The sequence below is a fragment of the Danio aesculapii genome, chromosome 25 (genome assembly GCF_903798145.1).
Source record: "Danio aesculapii chromosome 25, fDanAes4.1, whole genome shotgun sequence".
Lineage (NCBI taxonomy): Eukaryota > Metazoa > Chordata > Actinopteri > Cypriniformes > Danionidae > Danio > Danio aesculapii.
This window is the reverse complement of record NC_079459.1, coordinates 31,309,018-31,336,502: the sequence shown is the minus strand read 5'-3', so window position 1 is coordinate 31,336,502 and position 27,485 is coordinate 31,309,018. Positions and strand designations below refer to the sequence as shown.

General features: G+C 35.2%; 1 protein-coding gene across 1 annotated transcript; it reads right to left on the bottom strand.

The window, feature by feature from the left end:
• Positions 1 to 96: 96 nt before the first annotated feature.
• Positions 97 to 27,427, bottom strand: snx1a (sorting nexin 1a). The gene is made up of 15 exons (XM_056451594.1): positions 27,278 to 27,427; positions 20,872 to 21,451; positions 15,630 to 15,766; positions 13,359 to 13,425; positions 9,050 to 9,093; positions 8,815 to 8,956; positions 8,397 to 8,475; positions 6,994 to 7,069; positions 6,805 to 6,918; positions 6,624 to 6,715; positions 6,051 to 6,258; positions 3,840 to 3,983; positions 3,636 to 3,716; positions 1,350 to 1,421; positions 97 to 1,245 (listed from the first exon to the last, which is right to left on the bottom strand). Exons 1-15 carry the CDS (start codon positions 27,377 to 27,379, stop codon positions 1,195 to 1,197), a joined length of 1,989 nt encoding a protein of 662 aa, XP_056307569.1. The 5' UTR covers positions 27,380 to 27,427; the 3' UTR covers positions 97 to 1,194.
• Positions 27,428 to 27,485: the final 58 nt, after the last annotated feature.

Genomic DNA, 27,485 nt, shown 5'->3' with positions numbered 1-27,485 from the left:
ACACACACACACACACACACACACACACACACACACACACACACACACAAGAAAATGACCATTAAAAAAAAAAAAAATAAATTCACAATCTTGATATTTGTAATTATTAAATCTTTATTTGTTTTCCTCAAAAGAAGTGTCCATAGTGAAAAAAATCCCCCCCCCGCACCGCTTTTTCTTTCTTCTAATAAACAAACTTTTGATTATTATTATGGCACCTAATGGTGAAGTCAAACCTGTTAACAACATCTGCGTCATTACAGCAGGGCCAGAAACACCATTCAATGAAGCAAACTAATACAAACGCAACATCCTAACATTATAAATGACCATGAATCTAACAGCAGCAAAACAAAATCAGATGTAGAAACGGTGTAATTATTATTAGTAGAGTAGCAAATGTTAATTAATCATCATAGCATGCCAGAATCGAGTGAATAACACAAATAATCGCGTTTGACACGGACAAAAATAACATGTTGGCATAAATGTCTACAAATGGAGGAAACGAGCAAATAAAGAGAGAAAAAATACGTATTTAAGACTGAAGTGCTGCTTGAAAGAGCTCCGATATTGATATCAAACGCTTCAGAAGTGCGTTTTTTAAATGCTTTACGTCATGAATGTACTAAAACCATGAATCTATTGAAGATTTAAAGTTGATTCTTTGTGTAAAAACTATGAGCCAGCAACATTAGTTCATGCTTTCCCACAATATCCAGCCTATTTTATATCAATAATCCATTATTCATTTACTTCACGGTGTTTAAAAGTATATATATTTATATCTCTCTCTCTCAATATTTGGATTTCTAAAATAAGTCACCGTTTATCTCACACAAAGTGGCCTAATGAGAAATCTGAATGAACAGAGAGCGCCCTCTAGTGGAAACCATTGGCAGTAACAAATCCCAGTGAGTGATAAAAAAAGAAATTTTGGTTGCATACAAACGAGGAAGACAGACCCAAAACCAACCACCATGCGTTTACACTCCCCAAATAATCAAGATTCAAATGTAAGAAAATAAAGGTGAAGATCAGACGGAAGGAAAAAAAATATACAAAGTTATTCGTTGGATCAGAGAGCGGCCGGACTGATGATTTCCCTTTGCAGCTTGATTTCTCTTGGTTTATAGGCGAGAGGTAAAGAGTGAAGAAGGCCTCGGTCATGGGTGAGTGTGTTTCTGCGACACCTCACGCGATTGCTTTCGCCTCTGGCAAAAACGCCTCCCAGTATTTTATCAGCTGTGGAGAGAGAAAGAGAAAACCGTTACACATGTTTGATATGTGTAGAAGTTGTGCAAGTTGTAAACATGACTGAGTGAAATGATTTCTAATGTGCTCGGTACCTGTTGTTGAGAGTGTAGCAGTGACTCCAGATACTTGATGATTTGTCTTTTAAAATCTCGAGCTTTCTCTTTCTGTTAGTAAGGACATAAAAAAGTCAGTCTATTTAAATGACCTCATTAGGACTTTAATTGAGCTTATGCAATGCAATGCTTGTTTATGCGATTGTTTTAGAACTTCTGATATAGTTGTCTTTAGGAGAAATGACTAGGAATAACAAACGGCAGACTCAAACTACCTGCGTTCGTGAAAAGTAGAATAATATAATAAGAAAATATCAGCTTGCAACATCAAGCACCATATGATTGATTTTTAACATCTAACTGATGTGAATGAGATGAAGTCTCGAGACAAAAACATTCCAATGGCTGTGCCCGCTCGTTCATGAAGAATAAAGTCAATAGAGGAAGCTAATTTAATCTTAAAGATCTTTATCCTTACATTTATAGGTTTATATCAGTTTAAGATTCAATAAAGAAAAGAAACTTTAATTGGATGGTGATGCTAAAAATCTCTCAGCTAAACCTCTTCCTGTGAGACTTGAATTTCTGTAACTCATCTGAGAGCTTTCAAGCTACGACCACCAGGTTTGGTTCAGACCTTCAGTTGGTTCTGGCTTGGATGGCTATGTCTTTTCTAACTGATCAGACTTCTAGTCTTCCTAAAACTGACAATTAAAAACCAAAAAAATTCTCATAATAGACTTGCACTGACAGTATATTAATATGATCCAAGTGATCAAAGGCAGGGTCCAAAATTGCACACATCCCTACTATATTCACCTTATTCTCTGCGTACGAGTGGGCGCAGCCATTTGAATCATGTTGGCTCGAAACTTCCGGTCTCATTCACTTCCATTCATTTTTAAACATTAAAAACAGCTCGTTTTGCTGCTTGATGTTGCAAACTGATATTTTCTTATTATATTATTCTACTTTGTCTGTATTGTAATGCAAACACTTGTTTGTAGAGTAGGTAGTTTGACCGTTTTTTGCCGTTTATTATTCCTAGTCATTTCTTCCATAGGCAACTGAATCGGAAGTTCTGAAACAATCGCAAAAACGTGCGCACTTCCGCATTGAAGAATAAGGTCAATACTATGTAAAATGCAAGCCGAGTGGTGTGTCCCAATTCAAAGTGTTTGAATAACAGTATGCGAGAAGTACCTGGATGACCTACAACTTCTGACAAGTTTCTGTTGTGCACATCTAGTGGACGCTATGCTATCCCATGACGCACCACGAGAGAACTCATGATTGGGAGTGAAGCAACGCAACTGACACAGCTAAGTCAAGTCTAATGGCGGATGTAGTACTCATACTACTCACAATCATACTATATAGAACGCACATTTCTAATGGCCGTGTAGCAAATTCAAAAGTAGTAACTGCTGGAGTAGTAGACGATTTCCGATTCCCAACTGTCCAAAGTAAAATTTTTAAATGTCTTTACACCAACTGTCAAAATTCAAACTCCCTTTGAAAGGTCTGGTGAAGTGCTTTGAAATGTAAATTTTTTAGTTGATGTTTGATGTAATCTCAACTGAAACATGAAAAAAAGGGCGTGACATAGTAGCTCCTCCCCTTTTTAAAAATCAGCCAATAGCATTTTGTTTTTATCACAGCATTTCTAGTGAGTGATTGAGCTCAAGCGCATCGATTGAAAAGCATCTTAAAGGGGGCGGGGCATGTCAGATACTAGAGAGCATTTGATTGGTCAAGATTTTATGAGAAACTGAATTATTAGGTGACGTAAAAAAATAAATCCATTAAAAAAAATCCATTGATCCATTTAGGGAGAAGTGACAAACTGCAAGCTTTGGGTGTTTATATCAGGTTTAAATCTTCTAAACGTAATTTTTTAGCACACTAGCCTATGGAAAACCTTAAAACGAACACACCGATACTAACATCTAAAAAAGTTCATTTTAATTTCACGAGACCTTTAATATTTCCATCCATCCATCAGCTAAAAAGTACCATGATATGTTAGCAATATTAAAAGATACAAGCACTGACTCGAATCGTAATAGCGATGCGCTAAAACATGCTAGCAATGGGGTAGTAACATGTTATATGCTGACATAAACTTTCTAAAACATGCTACTAAAGAAGTTTGGCCAGAGGAGAAATGGTCATGCCCAACTGAGCCTGGTTTCTCTGGAGGCGTTTTTCCTTCACTTTCGTCAATTGGTGAAGTTTTGTTCCTCGCAGACTTTACATTAACATGAAAAGCAATATCTGAAAAATAATGGAGCACTTCAAAAAAAGACAGAAATCAGGGCTCACATCAAAACGGATGACATCTTTCTGTACGGTGGCTGAGATTCTCTCAAAGTCTCTCTCGTACTGCGTGACTTTCGCTTCCCACTGTAGGATAACAATACAAAAACATGAGATAAATAAAACCCAGTAGTAACAGTTCATCTGTAAAACAACAGTGAGTGTGTTAAAACATCCAGCAAACAAACAGCAGCATGTTTGCTCGGTCACCTCAGCGATCTCATCCTTGGCCTGTTGGAGTTTGTCAGGTTTATTGGCCCACAGGAGTTTGGCCTCGGCCTCTCGTTTTTTCTGCAACATGCTTTCAGCGTCCTGCCAGCGCTGCCACGCTTTCATCCTCTGATCAAAACAACCCTGATAAACACACAGACATGTTAAGAGCTGGATGCTAGTTCTCTAATTTTATAGCAGTGTAACAAGAATAATGTATAAAGAGATTTTTATCATCTTATTTTTTTTTTTTTACTGAATAAATGTTATTATAATATGTTAAAATTAGTCATAATTATAATACAATTGTTTGTATGGTAATCTGTCCAGTCAAGGCCAAAATTATGCATGCCCTTGGCAAATTCTGAATGAATGTTTTGTTCCAATGTAAATAAAAGCTAAGAAATATTTTTCCCACAATGATGCCTCTTGTACATAGTCTTAGGGCGTACCCTCACTAGGCACGGTGCCGAAGCGCATCAGTTGGCATTTCTGTGTGGAGTTTACATGTTCTTCGGCCATTTGCGTGGGTTTCCTCCGGGTGCTTCGGTTTCCCCCACAAGTTCAAAGACATGCGCTATAGGTGAATTGGGTAAGCTACAAATTGTCCGTAGTGTATGTGTGTGAATGAGTGTTTATGGATGTTTCCCAGTGATGGGTTGCAGCTGGAAGGGCATCCGTTGCGTAAAACATATGCTGGATAAGTTGGCGGTTCATTCAGCTGTGGCGACCCCAGATTAATGAAGGGACTAAGCCGAAAAACTATATAAATGAATTATTAATAAAAAATATTCATGATTATAATTATTATAGCTGTATTTCAGTAAGATTTTAAATGTTCAGGACCATGATACATACTTTTGTAATTGCATTATTAGTTACAATAAATATAGATTTATCACAAATCTAAAATATAACAAAACAAAAATACAAAATAAAAATCATAATAATAATAATAATAATTATATATATTTTATTAAAAATCTAAAATATAACGAAAAAATACAAAATAAAAATCATAATAATAATAATTATATATATTTCTTTATTAAAAATCTAAAATATAACTAATACATATATATACACAATGTTTTTTTACAGATCAATAATAATAATAATAATAATAAAAAACAGTAATATTAATTTGTACGCAAAACTTGACATATCAGCCAAAAGATAATACTTATATTAATATAATAACCAAATCATTACCAAAACAGTTTAACACCATGCACTGAATCATCCACAGTAAATAATGTATGCATGACATTTGAGTGTTTTTCTTCTGTGTGTGTGTGTGTGTGTGTGTGTGTGTATATACAGTGCTCAGCATAACAGAGTACACCTCATTTTGAAAATTTATATTTTTATCCATTTCTCAGTGAATATAGGCAATTTATTTTGGTGCATTTAAACTAAACAGATTTATTAAACTGATATATTTATTAAAATAACAGTTTAGTAACCAAAAATATTTAGAAATTGAAAGATTCATTCATTCATTCTCTTTTCGGCTTATTCCCTTTATTAATCTGGGGTCGCCACAGCAGAATGAACCACCAACTTATCCAGCACATGTTTTATGCAGCGGATGCCCTTCCAGCTACAACCCATCACTGGGAAACCCATACACACTCATTCACATTCATACACTACAGACAATTTAGCCTACCCAATTCACCTGCACTACGTCTTTAGTGTGGGGGAAGCACCGAAGCACCCGGAGGAAACTCGCGCAAACGCAGGGAGATCATGCAAACTCCACACAGAAACACCAACTGACCCAACCGAGGCTTGAACCAGCGACCTTCTTGCTGTGAGGCGACAACACTACCCACTGCGCCGCCGAAAATTGAAAGATAATACAATTAAGTTCAAGCAAAATATTGCAAAAAAAATTACAACACAAAATTTCAACTAAAAATAAATGCTTCTCTTGATTTTTCCTCTTTTTAAAATTTGTATTCAATATTTTTCTATAACATTTAAATTTGGGTGTACTAGTTTTTGGACCGTCATCGTAAGTTATTTTGTTAGATAAGCTCCAGATTTGGCTTCAGTACTGACTAATCTAACGTATATGCATAAATAAAATATTGTAAAGCATCCTATTAAAAATATGAATTTAAAAGAGAGATTTGTGAGGGGTGTCCTTATATATGCTGAGCACTGTATATATATATATATATATATATATGTGTGTGTATATACCCTGACGGCTCCCAGCAGGCGTATATAATCAGCCAGCAGCTCAGCGAAGGTGAAGAAGTCGTTGGCGGCCTGATCGCGGTGGAGCTGCTCGATTCGATCCTCCACCTCTGCGAGCTGAGACAGAGCGCGGGACAGAGCAGTGTTATCCTCCGAACTGCCCAACATCGCCACACTCTTCGCAAACACCGCCGTGTTCCCAGATAACTCTGAAACACACAACACCAATCTCAGAATACAACGGATGAAGATGAAGTTTTATTTAATGCCATGTCAGCAACAAAGTACATTTCAATAATGAATATGCAATTAAAAACAACAAACAAATGAATACAAGTTAGATATGAGGTTTTATTTAGGGTTACCAGTAGCCTAATAAAACTTTTTTCTAAATTAAACAATTAAAAATGACCCATTTATGTTTTTTTTCTCCCTCTTGATGCAGTTTTGGATCAGTTATAGTCACATGCGACCTAATTTTCAATTGAATTTACTGTATCACTCAATAAACGTAACATTTAATGAAGAGAATCAGATTTTCAACATCTAAAACTGCTTGCATCTGCACTTCTGACCTTTCTGTGGTTCACAAGCGACTCCACCATGACGTGAAGTTTGCGCAGAAGCTGTTCTTCATTTTCTACATCCTGGATCTTCTCGTCAAACCACTGAAACCAACACACAAACACATTTATATTTAGTACTGTTTATAGGTTAGTAGTATACACGGAGGAGCACAGTGTGTGTTTCCACTCACCACGTCCTGCTCATTCATCTTTATGGTCATCTTACTGACAGCATCAGTGGCCTTGTTGAGCATCTTGAGGAAACCGGCTCCACTAAGAGTCTGTGTGCTGACCGCTCTGGGTAACTAATACACAAACAGAAATATAGATGAACAGGAGCGTGTTTGAAGGGAATTTCTCTGAGAAAAGCAGCAGCTCACCTCCTCTTTCTCCAGAAACTCTCGGACATCAGGGTCCTGCAGGAGAGACGGGTGACTCACAACCCTCTGAAGATACCTGCAAACAACACAGTCATTAATATTGGTCATTAATATAGTGACATAAGCACCATATTATTGACCAATGAGTATGTTATATCATGAGTATTTTTATGTATGCCTTAAAATAAATAAATAATAAAAATATAAAATAAATAAAATTAAATATAAAATAAATAATAAATAAAAATATTAATTGAATATATAAAAATTTATTTAAAAATATAAATAAAATATGAAATAAATAAAATATAAAATAAATAATAAATAACATTAATTGAATATGTAAAAATTAATTTAAAATATAAATAAAATATGAAATAAATAAAATATAAAATAAATAATAAATAACATTAATTGAATATGTAAAATTAATTTAAAATATAAATAAAATATAAAATAAATTTATAATCCAGATTAAGTAATTAAGCATTTTGTCATATTCTCATGGTGAATAATTAAAAACATTAAATTATTAGAAAACAACCTTACATTATTGAAGGTATTCTATATTGATATAACTAACAATATATTCAATTAATTTTATTCGATTCACATTTCTCACCTTTATGCAAAATTATAGAAAGTATTAAAATTATTATATTATATTAAACAGTTGAAGCTGTATTTCTATTCTCATTTAGATGAATACAATTTGAAACTCATCAACACAGCAATTCATTAGTAAAACTTTCTGGTCAATCAGAACAAAATATTAGAGATCAAATGCATTTCTTGGCTTAACATTTATACACCTAGATAAGAAATAAGAGTAATAAACACTGTGACATATGCACCATATTAATGCTTAAAATATATATAAAAATAATATATATATATATACACATCTCTCTCTCTCTCTCTCTCTCTCTCTCTCTCTCTCTCTATATATATATATATCTCTATATCTATCTATCTATCTATCTATCTATCTATCTATCTATCTATCTATCTATCTATCTATCTATCTATCTATCTATCTATCTATCTATCTATCTATCTATCTATCTATCTATCTATCTATCTATCTATCTATATATATATATATATATATATATATATATATATATATATACACATACATATACACACACACACACACATACATACATATACACACACAACACATCTTATTTACTTCAAAATGTATTATTTTATATTATATTAGATCATATTATATTATATTAAACTTTCAAAGCCATTTTTTTTCATCCTCATTTAAATACAACTTGAATAGTCTCATCAACAAGACAAATCATATTTGTAATCAGGACAAAATCGTAGAGATTAAATGTGATTCATAGCTTTACATTTACACACACAGATAAGAAATAAGACTATCAAACCTCTCTAGAGCAGCTCTCCTCCGCTCCACAAACTCAGCTGATGACGGATCTTCCTTCCCAACTTTCACTTTCGTCATTCCTGACAAACACACATTCATTCAGAATTAAAACTCTCAAACTTGTGCATTTAAAGGGATAGTTCACCCAAAAATCGAAATCAGTAATTCTCCCTCTAATTGTACCAAACAAATGGCTTTTATTTCTTCAGCTTAACACAAAAGATGATATTTTGAATAACGTTGAAAGCCATTGATGGTTTCTATCAGTTCTATTAATCTATCAGTTTCCAACATTCTTCAAAACATCTTCTTTTGTGTTCATCTGAAGAAAGAAACTCTTAATGATTTGGAACCACTTTAATTTTTGGGTGAACTGTCCATTTAAGCCGAAGCATATCAAATAACTAGAAAAGTCCTACCCATAATGCTCTTCTCTGGTGGCGGAGGTACAATGTATCCGTTCTGCGAGTGTTTCTCTGAAAGCTTTTCGTACAGTCCGAGGAAATCACTGAAACGTCTGCGTACGGTAAACGTCTTGCTACGAAACATGGATAAAGACGTCTGGGGGAAAACGAGAATGAGAGATTAATAGACTAGACACAAATTCAGACGCGGCTCTCATTACATTCTGTGTGTGTAAACGGCATTAATCACCTGTGTTGAAACTTTGTAGACCATATATGCGTTCATACCATCACCTGTGAGAAGCAGAGAGAAAAATACAATTACATCAACAGATTCAAACAAAACCACATCCTAAACACGGCTAACTTCTACTGTTGAGCACAAACGATGATATTTTGCAGAATGTTGGAAACCGATTACCATTCACTTGCGTAGCATTTTTTTTTCCTACTATGGATGTTTCAACGGTTTCCAACATTCTTCAAAATATCTTATTTTGTGTTCAACAACGAAAACAAAAAGGATTGAACCACTTGAGGATGAATGAATTTGTATTATTGTGTGAATTGTCCCAATAGTTAACAAGTAGATAAGAGTTTTAAAAAGCTAATTAAAAAGAAGTTAATTAGCCTAATCTGATCTAGTTTGCTCATTTTCGAAAGGTTTTCAGAGTGGTTTTCCACCAGTTAGTACAAGCCAGAAGACTAGGTTACACCAGCAATCTAACATAAACCAATAAAAAAGTACTATCATAGCTTTCAACACTTAGGGTGCTTTCACATCTGTGGTTCAGTTCTTTTGATCCAGATCAAGAGCAACAAATGATGCATTGTAGCATTTTCTGCCGTTTTTGAGTCCTTTTTTTTGACACCACACTGATCGCTTTGGTCCGAACCAATTGAAAAGAACCAAAAATGCAGTCATGTGACAAAATCCACATCACTCATTGGCCAGATGTTATTGAACGCATTTCCTTTGGTCAGAATTGACATGTGGGAAAATGTCAATGGAAATCCCGCAAGTAAACAAACCGGCAATGCCGCTTTTTACTATGGAGGGACGACTGCGCTGGCTGATTGTATCCCTGGTCATAGTATACTATATGGATTGTATACATCACATTAGATAAACTATAAATTGCAACAATGAAGCGCGGATGGAAAACAATGTTTTAATGCATTGCAAAGTCACTTCAGGAGGAGGTGTGAATTAATTTAGCTAAACTGCAACATGGTCAACTTCCGGAAATATTACCAACGATCCATCAGGACATGTTTTTCCCTCTCTCTCTCTGTTTAAAATTGTTGGTAAAGCGATGTTGACAATTTTTTTTCCTTTACACCCCATAAGATGGCAAAGCACATCGGACTACGGGAGCTGGATTTGTCCAAAAAGGGAAGTACTTTTGCAGTTGGGTCTGTTCTAGTTTGGATCATTTTCTCACCCTGGAGCGGTTCGTTTGAAAGCTTGAAGGCTTTTTTGGTCCGCTTTTGGTACGCACTCGAGTGCAAAAGCTACATTCACACCTGCCCAAACGAACCGCACCAAGAGGGAAAACGAACTCTGGTGCGATTCAACCTAACTAAATAAGGCAGGTGTAAAAACCCCCTTAGTGGCCGTTCACACAGAATGTGATTTTCAGGCACGCTGCACTGCCTTTTTTGCTGACTTTATGAAAGAGCAGTGTGTTGCACTTTTTATGTTGCTAGGAAACCACTGTATCAAAGCTCTTGGTGCTGATTGCTTAACTTCAGGCATTTTTCCCACACAGAGTTGAGATTTTCAACTGTAGGCGCACAGAGCGCAGCGTCAGAAACACGAGCAGCATAATGCAGTTTAAAAAAAATCATTAATAATCATAAATTAAAAATAAAAAGCTCGCTGCCAATAGAAAACAATTTTAAAAAAGGTGTTTCTCACTGCAAAAACATGGTGGGATCAGGGCCTTGCATCTTTCAATGAGCCCTGTTGTAATTGGCTAAGCTCTTCCCATGTGAAACGAGCAGCCCCACACAAAGTCTATATATAAATGTAGGAGGTGAAAAGCTAGCTCATGTGACAAATACAATATCTGCCAAACCTATGTTAGCTATATAGGTAACAATCTGGCAAATAAAGAGATCAATTGTATTTAAATACTTTGTGTAGCTCTATTTCACCATTTCATTGTGGATGTCATCTTACATGTCCATAAAGTATACAACAATAAAAAGACACGCATCACCACGGTCAAGTAATAAAAGTGGCTTTCATTTTACTTATACAAAATAACAACCCTTCAAAAGGAAAGAAAGAAAGAAAGAAAGAAAGAAAAAAGAAAGAAAGAAAAGAAAAAAGAAAGAAGAAAAAAAGAAAAAACAGAAAGAAAAGAGAAAGAAAAAAGAAAGAAAAGAAAAAAAGAAAGAAAATAGAAAGAAAAAAGAAAAAAGAAAAAAAAAAAGAAAAAAGAAAAAATAACGAAAAAAAAAAGAAAGAAAGAAAAGAAAGAAAGAAAGAAAGAAAAGAACAAAAGGAAGAAAAAAAGAAAGAAAGAAAGAAAAGGAAAAGAAAAAAGAAAAAAAGAAAGAAAAAAAGTAAAAAAGAAAAAAGAAAGAAAGAAAAGAACAAAGAAAGAACAAAGAAAGAAAAAAAGAAAGAAAGAAAAAAAAGGAAAGAAAAGAACAAAAAAGAAAAAAAGAAGAAAGAAAGAAAGAAAAAAGAAAGAAAGATAAAAAGAAAGAAGAAAAAAAGAAAGAAAGAAAGAAAAAAGAAAGAAAAAAGAAAAAAGAAAGAAAAAAAGAAAAAAGAAAGAAAAAAGAAAAAAGAAAGAAAAAAAGAAATAAAAAAGAAAAAAGAAAGAAAAAAGAAAGAAAGATAAAAAGAAAGAAGAAAGAAAGAAGAAAAAGAAAAAAAGAAAGAAAGATAAAAAGAAAAAAAAGAAAAAAGAAAGAAAAAAGAAAAAAAGAAAGAAAGAAAAAAGAAAGAAAAAAAGAAAGAAAAAAGAAAAAAAGAAAGAAGAAAGAAAGAAAAAAGAAAAAAAGAAAGAAAAAAAGAAAGAAAAAAAGAAAGAAAGAAAGATAAAAAGAAAGAAGAAAGAAAGAAAGAAAAAAGAAAAAAAAAGAAAAAAGAAAGAAAGAAAGATAAAAAGAAAGAAGAAAGAAAGAAAGAAAAAAGAAAAAAAAAGAAAAAAGAAAGAAAGATAAAAAGAAAGAAGAAAGAAAGAAAAAAGAAAAAAAAGAAAGAAAAAAAGAAAGAAAGAAAGAAAGATAAAAAGAAAGAAAGAAAGAAAAAAGAAAAAAAAAGAAAAAAGAAAGAAAAAAGAAAGAAAAAAGAAAGAAAGAAAGAAAGAAAGAAAGAAAAAAGAAAGAAAGAAAGAAAGAAAGAAAAAAAAAGAAAGAAAAAAAGAAAGAAAAAAAGAAAGAAAGAAAGAAAAAAGAAAGAAAAAAGAAAAAAAGAAAGAAAGAAAAAAATAAAGACAAAGAAAGAAAGAGAGAGAGATAGAAACTATAATTGCAAGTTCATATTCATCACCTCCTGAATGACAACCAAAACTCGTCACCAGACACACAGAAACATAAAAAGAAAAAAAAGAAAAAAGAAAGAAAAAAGAAAAAAAGAAAGAAAGAAAAAAGAAAGAAAAAAAGAAAGAAAAAAGAAAAAAAGAAAGAAGAAAGAAAGAAAAAAGAAAAAAGAAGAAAAAAAGAAAGAAAAAAAGAAAGAAAGAAAGATAAAAAGAAAGAAGAAAGAAAGAAAGAAAAAAGAAAAAAAAAAGAAAAAAGAAAGAAAGAAAGATAAAAAGAAAGAAGAAAGAAAGAAAGAAAAAAGAAAAAAAAAGAAAAAAGAAAGAAAGATAAAAAGAAAGAAGAAAGAAAGAAAAAAGAAAAAAAGAAAGAAAAAAAGAAAGAAAGAAAGAAAGATAAAAAGAAAGAAAGAAAGAAAAAAGAAAAAAAAAGAAAAAAGAAAGAAAAAAGAAAGAAAAAAGAAAGAAGAAAGAAAGAAAGAAAGAAAAAAGAAAGAAAGAAAGAAGAAAGAAAAAAAAAAAGAAAGAAAAAAAGAAAGAAAAAAAGAAAGAAAGAAAGAAAAAAGAAAGAAAAAAGAAAAAAGAAAGAAAGAAAAAATAAAGACAAAGAAAGAAAGAGAGAGAGATAGAAACTATAATTGCAAGTTCATATTCATCACCTCCTGAATGACAACCAAAACTCGTCACCAGACACACAGAAACAGTAAATGTGAGAAATCGCTAATCTCAAACACATTTCCTCCACCAAGAAGTGCTGATATTAGACACTGCAGAAGCACCACACCTTTAAAACAGCAGAGGGACAGGAAGAGAAAAAGAGCTGGCAAAGGGCAAAAAGAGGAAGCTGTGATCATCCAGCATTACTCTACACAGCCGTATCAGTGGCTCCGCTCATTAATCATAACTATTTCACCTCATCTTATCATCTCGCTTTCTGGTTTTCCGCAAACTCAGCCCAACAAAAGCTATTTTAAACCTGTGTTTTATGAGCAAAGCATTAATCTCCAATAACAAAGAGACACTAGACAGCTAAATCTAGCGGAGAACAGATCGACTCACCGACTTTCTCTGGATTTGTGATGGAAATGTTCAGATCAAACTTGTCTTCACTTTCCTCTTCCTCCAGCTTTGTGTGAAACAAGGAGACAGGAAAAATAAAAAGGAGGAAAAGATGTTAATTATTCTCCTGTGATACTTTTAGGAAATGTAAATAAGCAAGCATAAGTACCATTGTATTTTTATTTTATTTGGTTACAGTAATTTATCTACAGTTGTAATTATTTTAGTACATCATGTCTGACTAAATGAAAGTGATTAGCACTCAAACATTTTATAAAGATGTACACTCACTGGCCACTTTATTAGACACACCTGTCCAACTGCTCGTTAACGCAAATTTCTAATCAGACAATCACATGGCAGCAACTCAATGCATTTAGGCATGTAGGCATGGTCAAGACGATCTGCTGCAGTTCAAACCGAGCATCAGAATGGGGAAGAAAGGTGATTTAAGTGACTTTGAGCATGGCATGGTTGTTGGTGCCAGATGAGCTGGTCTGAGTATTTCTGAAACTGCTGATCTACTTGGTTTTTCATGCACAACTATCTCTAGGGTTTACAGAGAATGCTCTGAAAAAGAGTCCATGCGCACCATGTCATAATGCGCGAATCATCTCAGACTGGTTTCTTGAACATGACAATGAGTTCACTGTACTCAAATGGCCTCCACAGTCACCAGACTCAATCCAATAGAGCATCTTTGGGATGTGGAGAAACGGGAGATTCACATCATGGATCAGCAACTGTGTGATGCGATCATGTCAATATGGAGCAAAATCTCTGAGGATTATTTCCAGGAGCTTGTTGAATCTATGCCACGAAGGATTAAGGCAGTTCTGAATGCAAAAGGGGGTCCAACCCGGTACTAGTAAGGTGTACCTAATAAAGTGGCCAGTGAGTGTATATTCATATATCGGGCTACACGATACTGGGAAAATATGCGATGTGCAACATTGTTATTGACTATTTGATATACAATTTCCCTAGGAAAAAAATGCCATTTTAACTATCCATGTTTGTATATCATTTAAGAAATGATTTAACTAAACTGGTAAATTATATTTTTTAGATCTAGACTTTTTTTTAGATTTAGACTTAAAATTTACTGGTAAAAACATTCATTCATTCATTTTTTTTCGGCTTATTCCCTTTATTAATCAGGGGTCATCACGGCAGAATTAACCACCAACTAATCCAGCATATGTTTTTAACACAGCGGGTGCCCTTCCTGCTGCAACCCATCACTGGGAAAAATCCATACACTCTCATACACTACGGACAATTTAGTTTACCCAATTCACCCATAGCGCATGTCTTTGAACTTGTGGGGGAAACCAGAGGACTGGTACAAACATTTAGTTTTAAAACAACCAATGCATAAAATAAATTCATTTATCATTTAATCATTTATCATGTCTGCGATATACAATATTATATACAATATATATAACCCTATATATATATATATATATATATATATTAAATAACAAAAACAGTTTTCGCTATGTGTTTTTAATTTTACCATTGTAATGAAAGACTGTATGTATTGATGTTTTTTATTTTTTAGTTTGGTATTTATGTTTTAAGTTATTTATCTAAAGTTTCACATTGATGTGTAAATATTTTTTTTGGGTAAATAATACACAAAAAAAGTAAGTAAATACAAATTAACTTTAAAAATAATAATATTAGATAATTATTATATATAAATTCAATATTTAGCAATATTAGATAAAGAAAATATCATTAAATGACTTAAATTACAGTATTACAGTGAAAGTTTTTAAAATAATAATAATAATAATAATAATAATAATAATATTAATTTTTATGATTTTAACTTTTTAAAATTGATTTTCTTATTTGCAAATATTGCAGATAAGTATCAAATACGGAGCATTAACATAAAAACAGAACAATACAAAATAAATAAATAAATAAATAGTCCCATATAAATTATATGCATATTGAATACCAAAATGTAAATGATGTTAGTAAATAAACAAAAAAAAAGGATGAGGGGTTGCTAATATAATAATAATAATAATAATAATAATAATAATAATAACAATAATAATAACAATAATAATACACATTTACAAAATATACTCCCTGAAACAAACAATGCATTAATTTAGGACTGATTCGTTAATAAGAATCAGGTGAGAAGAGTCAACTGGAAATGAATGGAATCAAGTACCATGAAAATTATTTTTATTATTGGTTAAATTTAATTAAATGTTTTTTAAAAGAGCTGAAAAGGTGTTGTACCTCCTCGAGTGTTTTGGACGGAGGTTTGCTGGAGCTGGAGGCTACAGGAGCAGCAGGAGCCGATACTGATGGCTTCACAGAGTCTTTCTTCTTGCGGTCATTTTGAGGACTGTCCAGAGACAACTCCACTGTAGCTTCTGACAACACAATAAATCACACACAGCATTTTATGGATTCAAGTAAAACTAAAAACACACACGCACACACATATGCAGATGCAAAAACACATTCCATAGGCAGCATGAATCGAGGGCAGAGGTCAAAGGGCATTGAGGAATTCCTGTTCCTCTTCCTGTATCTGTGCTGAGAAAGCGGATTCACCATCCCTCGCTTGCAGAAGTGATGTGCAGGCATTCCTGACCATACAACATGTTTAAAAAGGAGAAAAACAACCAGCCTACCGCACTTCAGACAGCTTTACATTATGGGTTAATTAACATTACCTTTTATTTTTTACATTCATTCATTCATTTTCCCTCAGCTTAGTTTCTTTAATCAGGGGTCGCCACAGCAGCATGAACTGCCAACTTATCCAGCATATGCAGTAAATGCCCTTCCAGCTTCAACCCATCACTGGTAAACACCCATACACTCATACACTACGGTCAATTTAGTTTACCCAATTCACCTACAGTGCATGTGTTTGGACTGTTGGGGAAACCGGAGCACCCAGAGGAAACCCACACAAACACGGGGAGAACATGCAAACTCCACACAGAAATACCAACCGACCCAGCCGGGGCTCAAACCAGCAACCTTTTTGCTGTGAGGTGACAGTGCTTACCCCCGAGCCACCGTGTCGCACCTTATTTTTTTTATATTAAAGTTAAATTTTTCTTAGTTTACATGTTTTATTTAATGGCATGTCTGCTTCCATCATGGCAAAAACTATTGAGAATAATAAAAAATTTTTATATAATTATTTTTTAGGGGTTTTTATCCTTTAATAGTTAGAATAGTGCAGAGAATTGACAGGAAATAGTTGGGAGCAGAGAGAGGGGAAGGGTCGGCAAAGGACCTTGAGCCAGGAATCAAACTCGGGTCGCCGTGAGCTACATGTCAGCGCACTTAACCACTAGGCTATTGGCGCTTACTGAATAATAAAAATTTAATGAATGCAATAATAAAAAAAAAAACAACAACGAAACAGAAAAAATTTCTTTAGACTTTTTGTATTAATATAGGATTAAAAACAATTATAAAACTTTTTTGGCAAAATTTCACAAAACTAATTTTAAAGGGAGTTCTTTTCATTTTAGGTTAAGTGTCAGTAATTTTGTTAGGTGATGATTCATAAAGACCACTTGGAAATTTTCCCTGGATTTACTGTATACTGGAAATATTCCTTAGAGACTTTGGTCCATTTTGACATGATAGCAAATAGGATAGCATATTTGTTTTATTCTCTAAAGACGTGAGAACATTTTTTTCTAGATAATGACAAATGGCCAGAACAGGAAACTGAGGCAACAATTCACACGGGCTCATCAAAATTGGACAACAGAATGTTTGGAAAAACGTTGCCTGGTCTGATGAGTCTCGATTTCTGATTCGGATGGTAGGGTCAGAATTTGGCATCAACAACATGAAAGCATGGATCCATCCTGCCTTGTATCAGTGGGTCAGGCTGGTGGTGGTGGTGGTGTAATGGTGTGGGGGATATTTTCTTGGTCCACTTTAGGCCCATTAGTACCAACTGAGCAGTGTCAACTCCTCAGCCTACCCGAGTATTGTTGCTGACCATGTCCATCCCTTTATGACCACAGTGTACTCATCTTCTGATGGCTACTTCCAGCAGGATAACACGCCATGTCATAAAGCACGAATCATCTCAGACTGGTTTCATGACAATGAGTTAACTGTACTCAAATGGCCTCCACAGTCACCAGCTCTCAATCCATTAGAGCACCTTTGGGATGAGGTGGAGATTTGCATCATGGATGTGCAGCCGACAAATCTGCAGCAACTGCGTGAATCCGATTTTTTTAAAACGGAAACAATATCACTCAATGGACAGAGGACTGTGCAGAAGACATCAGTGGGCAAATCATGGCAACTTGACTGGTAAACTAGTGCAATTCCATTCCGTTATAAATGAGATTGTTTTTATCGTAATAAGTTCATTATAAAATGTAAACAAATTATGCTGTATTAGTTATATAAAGCAGTGTCTTTTAGTTATTTTTAAATATTATTTAATAAATTAGGAAATTATCCATGGCAACTACAGTATGTTTACCTTCAGCCGAGTAGCCTCAATCAAGGTTGGTTTTGGCCCCTCATGAGAAAACGTTTGGGCACCCCTGCTCTAAAAACACTGATTCTTAATAAACTGTGTACAAGGGTGTGTCGTTATTGTCCTCTGTTATACCATCCATACAAAATTCTTACAATTAACAAACGACTTTCAGCAGACCGGGAATTAACTCAAAACAAGTCTTTCCACAATAGTATTACAGACGTATATTGAATTTCACTTCACTGTCGGCAATACAAAGAGAAAATAATCTGGAAGAACAAAAGACAATGTGCCATAGACGTGCTTGTGATACTAATGTTACGTTAAAATACCAAAGCTTAATGTTATTTTCATGATGGATAAAAATAAAAGTGCAAGCCACATATTCCTCTCAATAATTTGCAGCACAACCTTTTATTTAAAAGGATTCATTTCAGGTGTTTTTGACAGGAAGTTCCACAATAGGGAAGTGCAGCACATAATTTGAAACGTAGAATCATGTGCAAGAAAAAGTTGCATATCTAGCTAGGGGCCATTGACACAGAATGCATTTGAAGTGTGCTAGTTTTCCATTGTTTTTCTATGTAAACAAACGCTTGATGGATGTCTATTTAATATGTGTTTTTTCATATTAGATATCCTAAAAAAAAATTGTCCACACACAAAAACTTTGGACACCAAGTCTAATGCCTGTTAATAAATCTGTTGCGATTAAAAAAATAAGAAGTTTTACAAACTAATTTCGAGAAGAGTACGTGCATGATTGCATATGACTGACCGTTCATATGACGAGCGTATGATTGACCGCAGCTGGTCTCGCATTTTCAATCATTAGCTAACTAATCGGATTAATCCAAATTTACTATAAGTAGCCTAGCAAAAATGACTCCCTTATCTTCGTTTTCTGAAAAAACCCTCCATCCACCCCTTCTCCCCCCTTTCTTCCTTTACCACGGGGAGCTCTCGTGAACTACCCGATCTCGTACTCCCCTTACATGCTCAATCGGCTCAATTATCTCCGAGCTTAGGGTACTCTCCCGGGACAGCATGCCAAACCTGCTAACATTTGTCAAACAATATCTAAGTGTGAACTCTTGAAACAGACTAGAGCTGCAGTCACGGTAGAGTGAGCATGTGAAATTCTGTTGTATGGTGTGGCGAAAAGTGGCAGGATAAAACAAGATCATGTGACACTATTAAGACGAGCGAGCGACTGCTCCATATTATATATTTTCTGTACAGAGACATCACGTTTTGATTTTCTATCTTATGTTGTAAATTTGCAGGTCAGAGTTGACCGAGCTTGAATTTTGGAACGTAGTGACATGTGAAAGTTGTTGCACAAGCTTGCATTTCCAATGTGGCACATTCCTATGCATTTGAATTGACATCGATTCGGTTTATATCACAGTTCTGCGGTCACAGTTTTTGGTTTTATCCAAGGAAATCTCACGGCAATTCGTAACTTTTTGATTTAGTGGCTAATCGTATGAATTCGTACGATCTAATTCGTACAATTTAGTACGATTTGTTCATCACCCAATGACGGTTGGGGTTAGGTGCCACGCCTCCTTTTTAAAATCATACATTTTCGTACGACTGAATTAGTACGAATTAGCCACTAAACTGACAAAACGTAAAATACTTACGTTTCCTTGTGAGATCAGGCGGTTTTATTTGGTTTACATGGTTAAGACTTAAATATTGTATAGAAATACCTTTTCAGCCTAAAATGCATAGGCTTATATTCTACCAAAATAAAATCTACCTTCACTAATAGTCAACTGAACCATTTAGACTAGAGAAAAAAAGTCAATGTTTTCTAATTTCAGCCTTAAGAATTTTAATTTAGTCTTTTGAGGTTGATTAATAGTAATGATAACAGCTCATTAATTTTATTAGACGGTAGGTATCATTCATTTTTTTACAGCTTAGTCTCTTATTTATCAGGGGTTGCCACAGTGGAATGAACTGCCAACTATTCCAGCATTTGTTTTACGTAGCAGATGCCCTTCCAGCCACAACCCAGTACTGGGAAACCAGCAGGTATCCAGACTGTATATTGCAGTCAGAGAGCAAAACACTCGCAAATCACAATTGTTTCAGTGTTATTTTGGGTTTTTTATCTACTGTTTTTTCTTCTTCAGTCTTATCAGGTAAGAATCGAAAGTAATTTGAGAGATTTTCATGATCATTATAGTTAATGAATCATATTGACTGGAACACAAACGAACAAATTCAAATGCATGTATGAACCAAGTCGCAGAAAACACATAACACCATGAAAGGTGTGAATTCTTAAGTTTTGCAGCCTAAAAGGGGTTCACAGACCTTCAAATTAAAATAAAGTGGTCTATTTTTATTTATTTTTTGCTGACACAAATGCGTGAGTATTTTAGTCACTTTTCCACATGCAATATTTTTAAATATTGTAGAACCATTAATGATGATACTACTGTTTACAAACTACAGTGGCACTAGTCAGTATTTTTGGAGCCATAGTATCATGGTACTACCAAAGTACCAGTAAACCATGCAACCATAAAAAGTAGTACATTGGAATATTTTTCATTCATTCATTCATTTTCTTTTCGGCAAAATCTCTTCATTAATCAGGGGTCGCCACCACGAAATGAACCGCCAACTTATCAAGCATATGTTCTATGCAGCGGATGCACTTCCAGCTGCATCCCAACACTGGGAAACACGGATTCACTCTTGCATTCACACACATACACTACAGACTATTTAGCTTACCCAATACACCTGTACCGCATGTCTTTGGACTGTGGGGGAAACTGGAGCACCTAGAGGAAACCCATGCCAAAACAGGAAAACATGCAAACTCCACACAGAAATGCCAAATGACCCAGCCGGGGCTCAACCCAGCCACTTTCTTGCTGTGGCGACAGTGCTACCCACTAGGCCACCGTGTCCCCCTACATTGGAATAGCAAAACCCAATCTGTGTGATAGAGCCCCTATCAGGTGAACTGTGCTGTACCTGAGAACAGATCCTGCTCCTCAGAGTGCACTCCATTGGTCCTGGTGTTTGTGGCAGGTTTGCTGGCTGGTGGCGTTAAAGCTTCCTCGGTGAACAGATCTGTTGGGTCATCTTTAACCTGTGGCTTGACCTTCACCTCTGTATAAACGTCCAGAGGCGGCACTGAGACCTGAGGCTTCTTCGTCACTGGTTTAAACGGCTCTTGAAACAGATCCTCATCATCTTCATCATCATCAAACAGCTCTGAACTAGCCGCTTTCTTGACTTTTGCAGGGTGTTCGAAAATCTGCTTTTTGTTATCAGACTTTGGCGCTTCTGCAGGCTCGTTTGAGAGATCTGGCACAGGATTTTGGACCTCGGGTGAACTCATTTCTGAGGGTTCATCATCATCCAGCGGGTCGCTGAACAGGTCGACGGCTTCATCGCTAGCAGGAGACGGGATCTTGATGTCTGCGTTCTTCTTGGGTTCGGAGTTAATGTCGCTGAGAGGATCGCTGAAGATGTCTTCTGCCGGATCGCTGAAGATGTCTTTTGAATGGCCGGTTGTGTCCGGTGATGGAGAATCCATCTCAGAGATTGACTGCGAATGAGACGGAAATTATTTAGTTTTAACGACATTCTGTACTGTAAAAAATCTGTGTTAATTACCAGTTTCCATATTTTGTGATTCATTGAAAATTCAACTCTACAGTTTATCAAAGTGGCCTATTCAAGTAGGCATCGCTGCAGCCCGGAGACCTCCCAGTGGGAGGGACTTACAACACAAGTAGGCTTGGTTTAGGTGCTGTAGGTGGAGTAGACATTAATAATACACATCAAGTTACTGTGAGGTTGGACTTAGGATTGGGGTAGGTGTAGACATTAACAAAGCAAAATATTGGACTCTGTGTCATGTGCAAGACATTAAATGGCACCTATGGTGAAAAATCTACTTTTCAAGCTGTTTGGACAGACATATGTGCATGTATGGTGTATAGACCGTCATATTTGGGTGAAATAAACACACCCAGTGCTTTTTTTTTCAATTTAACAACATAAAACGGTGGACCAATTGGAGCGGTTTTCAGATCGACCGCAACTTGACGTAGGAGTGCGGCCCCCCCCGCCCACCAAATTGATTGACAGCTGTGAGTATTAACATGTCCCAGTAGTCACATGTATAATCATATCAACAAGACCAGACGTGCGCAAGGCAACTGGGAATGAAAGGTCTGTTCAGTTCGCTAGGATCACCAATCATCATCAAATATGATCAAGACTGAGTTTCACAAGTTTAAAATGTTTTAAAACAGAGCATGTGTGTAATGAATTACAGCGATTTACTTCAGCTTTACTTCATCAGCACAGCCGCGTGTCAGAACAATTATAAAGGAAGACGCTTCAGTCCCGGTTTGTGGACGTTAAATCAGGTTTATTTTGTACATTAACATAACAGATATCCATACAGCAGTGGAGATTAACCTGTATCCTGACACATGCGTGCAGAAAGAGTGTAAAGCTTAAGCGCGCGCTCTGTCTGTCTGGGTGCGAGTGTATCTGTGTGTGTGTGTGCGCGCGTGAACTTTGTAACGACATTGTGTGTGACTCATCGATGCAACTGCACAACAAATACTCATTGGTAAAGTTCTTAATGTAGTATTTCTCACAAACGCTGCGTGCGATCTGCTTTCTTTAAGTCTGTCTGTTGTCTGACACAGCCGAGGGAGGAGATTAATGCACGTAGAAACGATGGGCGGGGAGGACTAGCCTTAAAGACGCAGTACGACAAAACAGCACCCTAGTGAAAAAATTTATAAAATAGAATCTTGCAAAAGGTATAATGAAAAATCTGATGGGTGTTTTGAGCTGAAACTTTACAGAAACATTCTGGAGACGCAAAACACTTATATTAAATCTGAAAAAAGGGCTAACCTAGGTGCCCTTTAAATAAATAAAAATAAATTAATTAAAAAAAAAAACAGGTTTGTACAGCCCACTAACTTGGAGCTGACTCAGACCTCTGTTTATACCGTTCTCGACTTATTGACATTTTACTAGTTTGAAATAATATAATGTATAAGAAATAATAAATAGAGACATAACAGTAAATAAAATGTACTGGCAATTTATTACAAGGCTTTTGTATCATGATAGACAAGACCAACCCAGACAATATATCCATTTCAACTATTAAATATGATAATAAAAGTCACTGCTTCAAACTTTTCAAGGTTAAACGTTGTTGGAAGTAAGATCAAGATCCCATAATGCAATTCAAAAGCAGAAAAAAGGGTAAAAATAACAATTAAAACGTGAAATCCCAAAATACAAAAAAAAAAAAGGCTAATTTACGTATATTTTTAATATATACTGTAGTTAAGACTATATAAAGTTTTTACTATTTATTTTTGCTAAAAACCTGTAAAGCTGGTATTCGGTTTAACAGTGTTAAAAATCTCTTCAAAAGAATGATCGGACTCTTTGTGCTCAGAAGGAAAAAATAAATAAACAAATAAAAAAATAACTTAGACAAGGTCATAGCATTCATATACTGCAGCTCTCTGATGAAGAGCTTCTTTTATTCTCACTCGCAAGTCGCTTTGGATAAAAGCCTCTGCTAATTGAGTAAATGTAACTAAAAAGAATAAATTCCACACAGAAATAAAGCTATTTATGCAAAGAAAACACATGAGAGGATCTTCTCCGAGTATTAAAACCATAGACTGTAAAATATATGGACGGAGCATCCGTGACGTCACCCATAGGTTTCTGAACACTGCAAAAGAAGCTACTAGTAGGCGCGGCCAACCGTCGCCATTTTGTTCGCGCGTCATCGCACCCACGGCGGGATACCAAATAAGGGCAAAGAGGCGGAGAGTGGGCGGAGCTACAAACGCCTGCTGGCACTTTGCTTAGACCTAGCAGACAGACTTTACTTTGGGAGAAACGCTTGATACTTCATTACCTGCGACTCGTTTGTGTTCTGACCACATGTGCTTGGCTGTACACTATATCAATAAAGTGTTTAGACTTTTAAAAACACTGTAGTAATACATTGAGCCAGTAAGCATTGTTCTTATGACGTTTTTCTACAGGAGGAAAACGCGAATTACTTCCAAACACTTCAAATATAGTCTGTGTTAGTAAATGCAAGACTCTTGATGAAATCCAGCATAACACTGTATGACAACGCTTCAGATGACTGTTCTAGAGCCTACAGCTAATCAATCTGGCACATTCTGGAGTGCTTTATGGGTCTAAAGAAAAATATTAATGATAAATGACCTTAAATAAAACTATTACATTTATAGCGATGGTATACAAGTATATAACTTTACTCACATGGGAAACGAGGCCACGTGAATGGTTTGTGAGCACAATTAAATGCACACAGCATCCCATATCATCTGATAATTGTAAGAAATAAGTCCAAAAGGCAGCTGACTGTGTAAAGCCACATAAAACAGAACAAAAATACGATGAATATGCCGAGATCAGTGGCTAATCTGCCGGATTCAGCTGAGGTGAAGTGACGGCGACCAGCGAGACCTAGCTGTCACTCAAGTGGCCACGCCCTTAATTATGCAAACTTAATATAACCTAAAATAAAGGAAATGGATGAGTTATAAAAAAATTCACCCCCCTCACAGTTGTCATGGAGGGTAATAATAGCTATATGAACCAAAATCGTTCTTTGTACCAGGCTGTAAACACCTTTTTTTCTGTTGTAAAATTGGCCATTCTAACAGTGGGCCCAATTGCAACTTGCTCTATTATGGAGCCAGGACTAGCGGAATTTTGATGAATTGCAGTTTCAGTTACTTCCGTATTGGCTTCCCGAGAGAGAGCGGGAGGTTGCCGCTTGATTAAAACCTTGTGTCATACTGAATTGACCGATTCTATAGTGGATATAATCTATAAAATTCACCCAGTGTGACTTCTAGTATCCTTATTTACACCCCCTTAAGTGGTTTCCAAACCTTTGACTTTTCCTTTTCTGTTAAACTGAAAAATAAATGAATAAATAAATCAATAATAATTATATAATAATAATAATAATAATAATAATATTGGGATTATTTTGTAGGGAAGTGAAATATAAATATCTTTATGTAATTTATTATAAACATAAGAAACTACAGTGCTAAATAAACACAATGGAGCAAATGTTAAAGTAAAATAAATCATGTTTTATGGTTTTTCTGGAGAGAATCAGTATTCAGGAACAGACATTAAATAATCAAACGTAAAAAAAACACAGCAGAGTCTTCATTATAGAAGTAATTCAATAAAAAAATAACCTTTATGCACAACTAATATGCTTTGAACTCTTAAAATGCTCACACAGTCACATGCCTTAACACATGCAGATGATAAACTTTCACTCTATTATGGTTTAATTCTGCAGTGTTTAAACAAACCCCATGTGTTTTGACCTGCGGTGGTTATCTATAATCCCAACTCAACATTGCATGTCTTGCGATGTGACCATTGCGGACGCACACATTGCGATATCGATGCTCAAACGATATATTGAGCAGCCCTAGCTGTAATTAGGCATGGGTCGGTATAAGATTCTGACGGTATGATAACCTTGGATAAAAAAAATATCACGGTTTCACAGTGATTACTGCTCTAAAATAAGTTATTTTTAATTATCTAGGTAAAGAACAAAAACTTTTATTCCCTTTGAATACAATATATACTTTTTGAGAAACATTTAAAGTATTTTGAAACACTGAAGCGTCAGGCTAGATAATTCAAATGAATCATTAACTTCTGCTGTCTTCATTAGTTTCTAAAACACAGATTTCTTTACAATTAAAATGGCATTTTAGGATATCTTTTCTGCTGGAAATACTGTTGTCCTAAAAAGCTAAAAAAAAAAAAAACGTATATAAAAAAAATCTTACACATACCTTGGAAACGGTATGGTAGAAAATTTGTGGTTTTAAAACCTTGACTTTTCCAAACGGGCTATACCTTGAAAACGGTTATCGTCCCAAATTCGTTTCGCCAGTTTCAGCCAAAAAAAAAATTCAACAACAAAAGAAACACCTCTATAATGTTCAACCTAAGAAACACAGTCACCTTCGGCATGTGATGGCCTGAGGGTGAGTAAATGTACAGCTTATTAGCATTTTTTAGATTAATTGTCCCTTTAAACACCAATCCACCCCATCATGACTCATACAGTAACTGGAAATCCCTTCCCACGCAGAAAAACCTACCCAAAATAAAGACTTGCAAAAGAAAAAAAGGGCGTTTCTGCTCACATCTGAGACTCACATGACCAGAAGCACATCAGTACTTTGACCTGAACATATTACACAGAGTAAATAAAGGCTGCTGTGCTTATGAGTTAATTTTACTAGAGACAGTCCTGCCTTCCTAGCTCTGCACCCTGTGTGCATGTACATTTATTAGTATATACATTTATGATCTATGTCTAGTTTTTGCATAAGAGATTTGCACATGACTTTCCACATAACACAAAACACACTTTTCTAACAGTTTGACCTGGAAAATGGGTCACCTACTATTGAGGTAAAGTTGGTTTTATGTTCGCACATTGGTTCAGTGACAACTTGTTCCCTATAATGTTTACCATGATACTTTGAATATTGAAATCATATGCAAGTATGACTTAAAACAACATTAGCACTTTTTAATTGACTGTGAACAATGTTATTGAGGTAAATTTGGTTTTATATTCACACATTTAGACTCTCTTTAATATTATATTTTCAGAAAAGTATTATGCGCAAATTCTAAATAAGAAATTCATATTAGCAGGCAAAGACTATCGAAGTACATTGTTCAGTCAATTAAATAGTGCTAATATTGTTTTGAAGTCATACTTACATATGATTTGAGACAGAATATTCAAAGCACCATGGTAAAGAACATAGGGAGTGTCACAAGTTGTCATTGAACGAATGTGCAAATATAAAATCAACTTTACCTCAAAAGTAATGTTGTACTTCGATAGTCTTTAGCTGCTAATATGATTACCCTATTTAGCATTAGCAAATAATACCTTTCTGATATGATATTATTAAGGAGAAAGTCCAAATGTGCGAATATAAAACCAACTTTACCTCAATTCACATAACTTGTTATATTTATTCACTCAAAGTCCTCCAAGAAGTTCACCATGTCACATACAGGAGGCCTAAACTCCAATCTAAACCCAAAATGTGACGCTATAACGAAAACGACACGTTTATTTCATCAATCAGCGTATATGATAGCGGTAAACTCAATGTGAAGGGGTAGATGTGCAGAATGTGCGGCTGAAGAAGAAGAACTGGCAGATTTGAGGGTGTCAGAGAAGTGAAAGTGGTCGCTCTTTTTCTCGCTGTGTGTGTTTGAATGAATTATACAGGTGATTAGCTTCATAAATGTGCTATATTGCGTTACTCACCGTGCCCGTGAACGCGTCCGCGCCCTCGTCACTGTCCTCCAGCAGCTCGGGCTCCTCTGAGTCCGGGAAAGGAGGAGGACTGCGCTCCGAGCTGGCCGCCATCTTCAGCTCCACACACACTCGACACACACACACGGAAAATCTTTATTACAAGCAGGAGAGACCAAAAAACGAGAGAGCGACGTTGACGAGTAGTGGAGAAAGAGAG

Coding starts and splice junctions, on each gene's coding strand:
- snx1a (XM_056451594.1), bottom strand. CDS start 27,379: ATGGCGGCCAGCTCGGAGCGCAGTCCTCCTCCTTTCCCGGACTCAGAG. Junction 13,426..15,629: donor CGTCCAAAACACTCGAGGAG/GTACAACACCTT, acceptor TTTCACACAAAG/CTGGAGGAAGAGGAAAGTGA. Junction 6,919..6,993: donor AGTTTCTGGAGAAAGAGGAG/GTGAGCTGCTGC, acceptor TTTGTGTATTAG/TTACCCAGAGCGGTCAGCAC.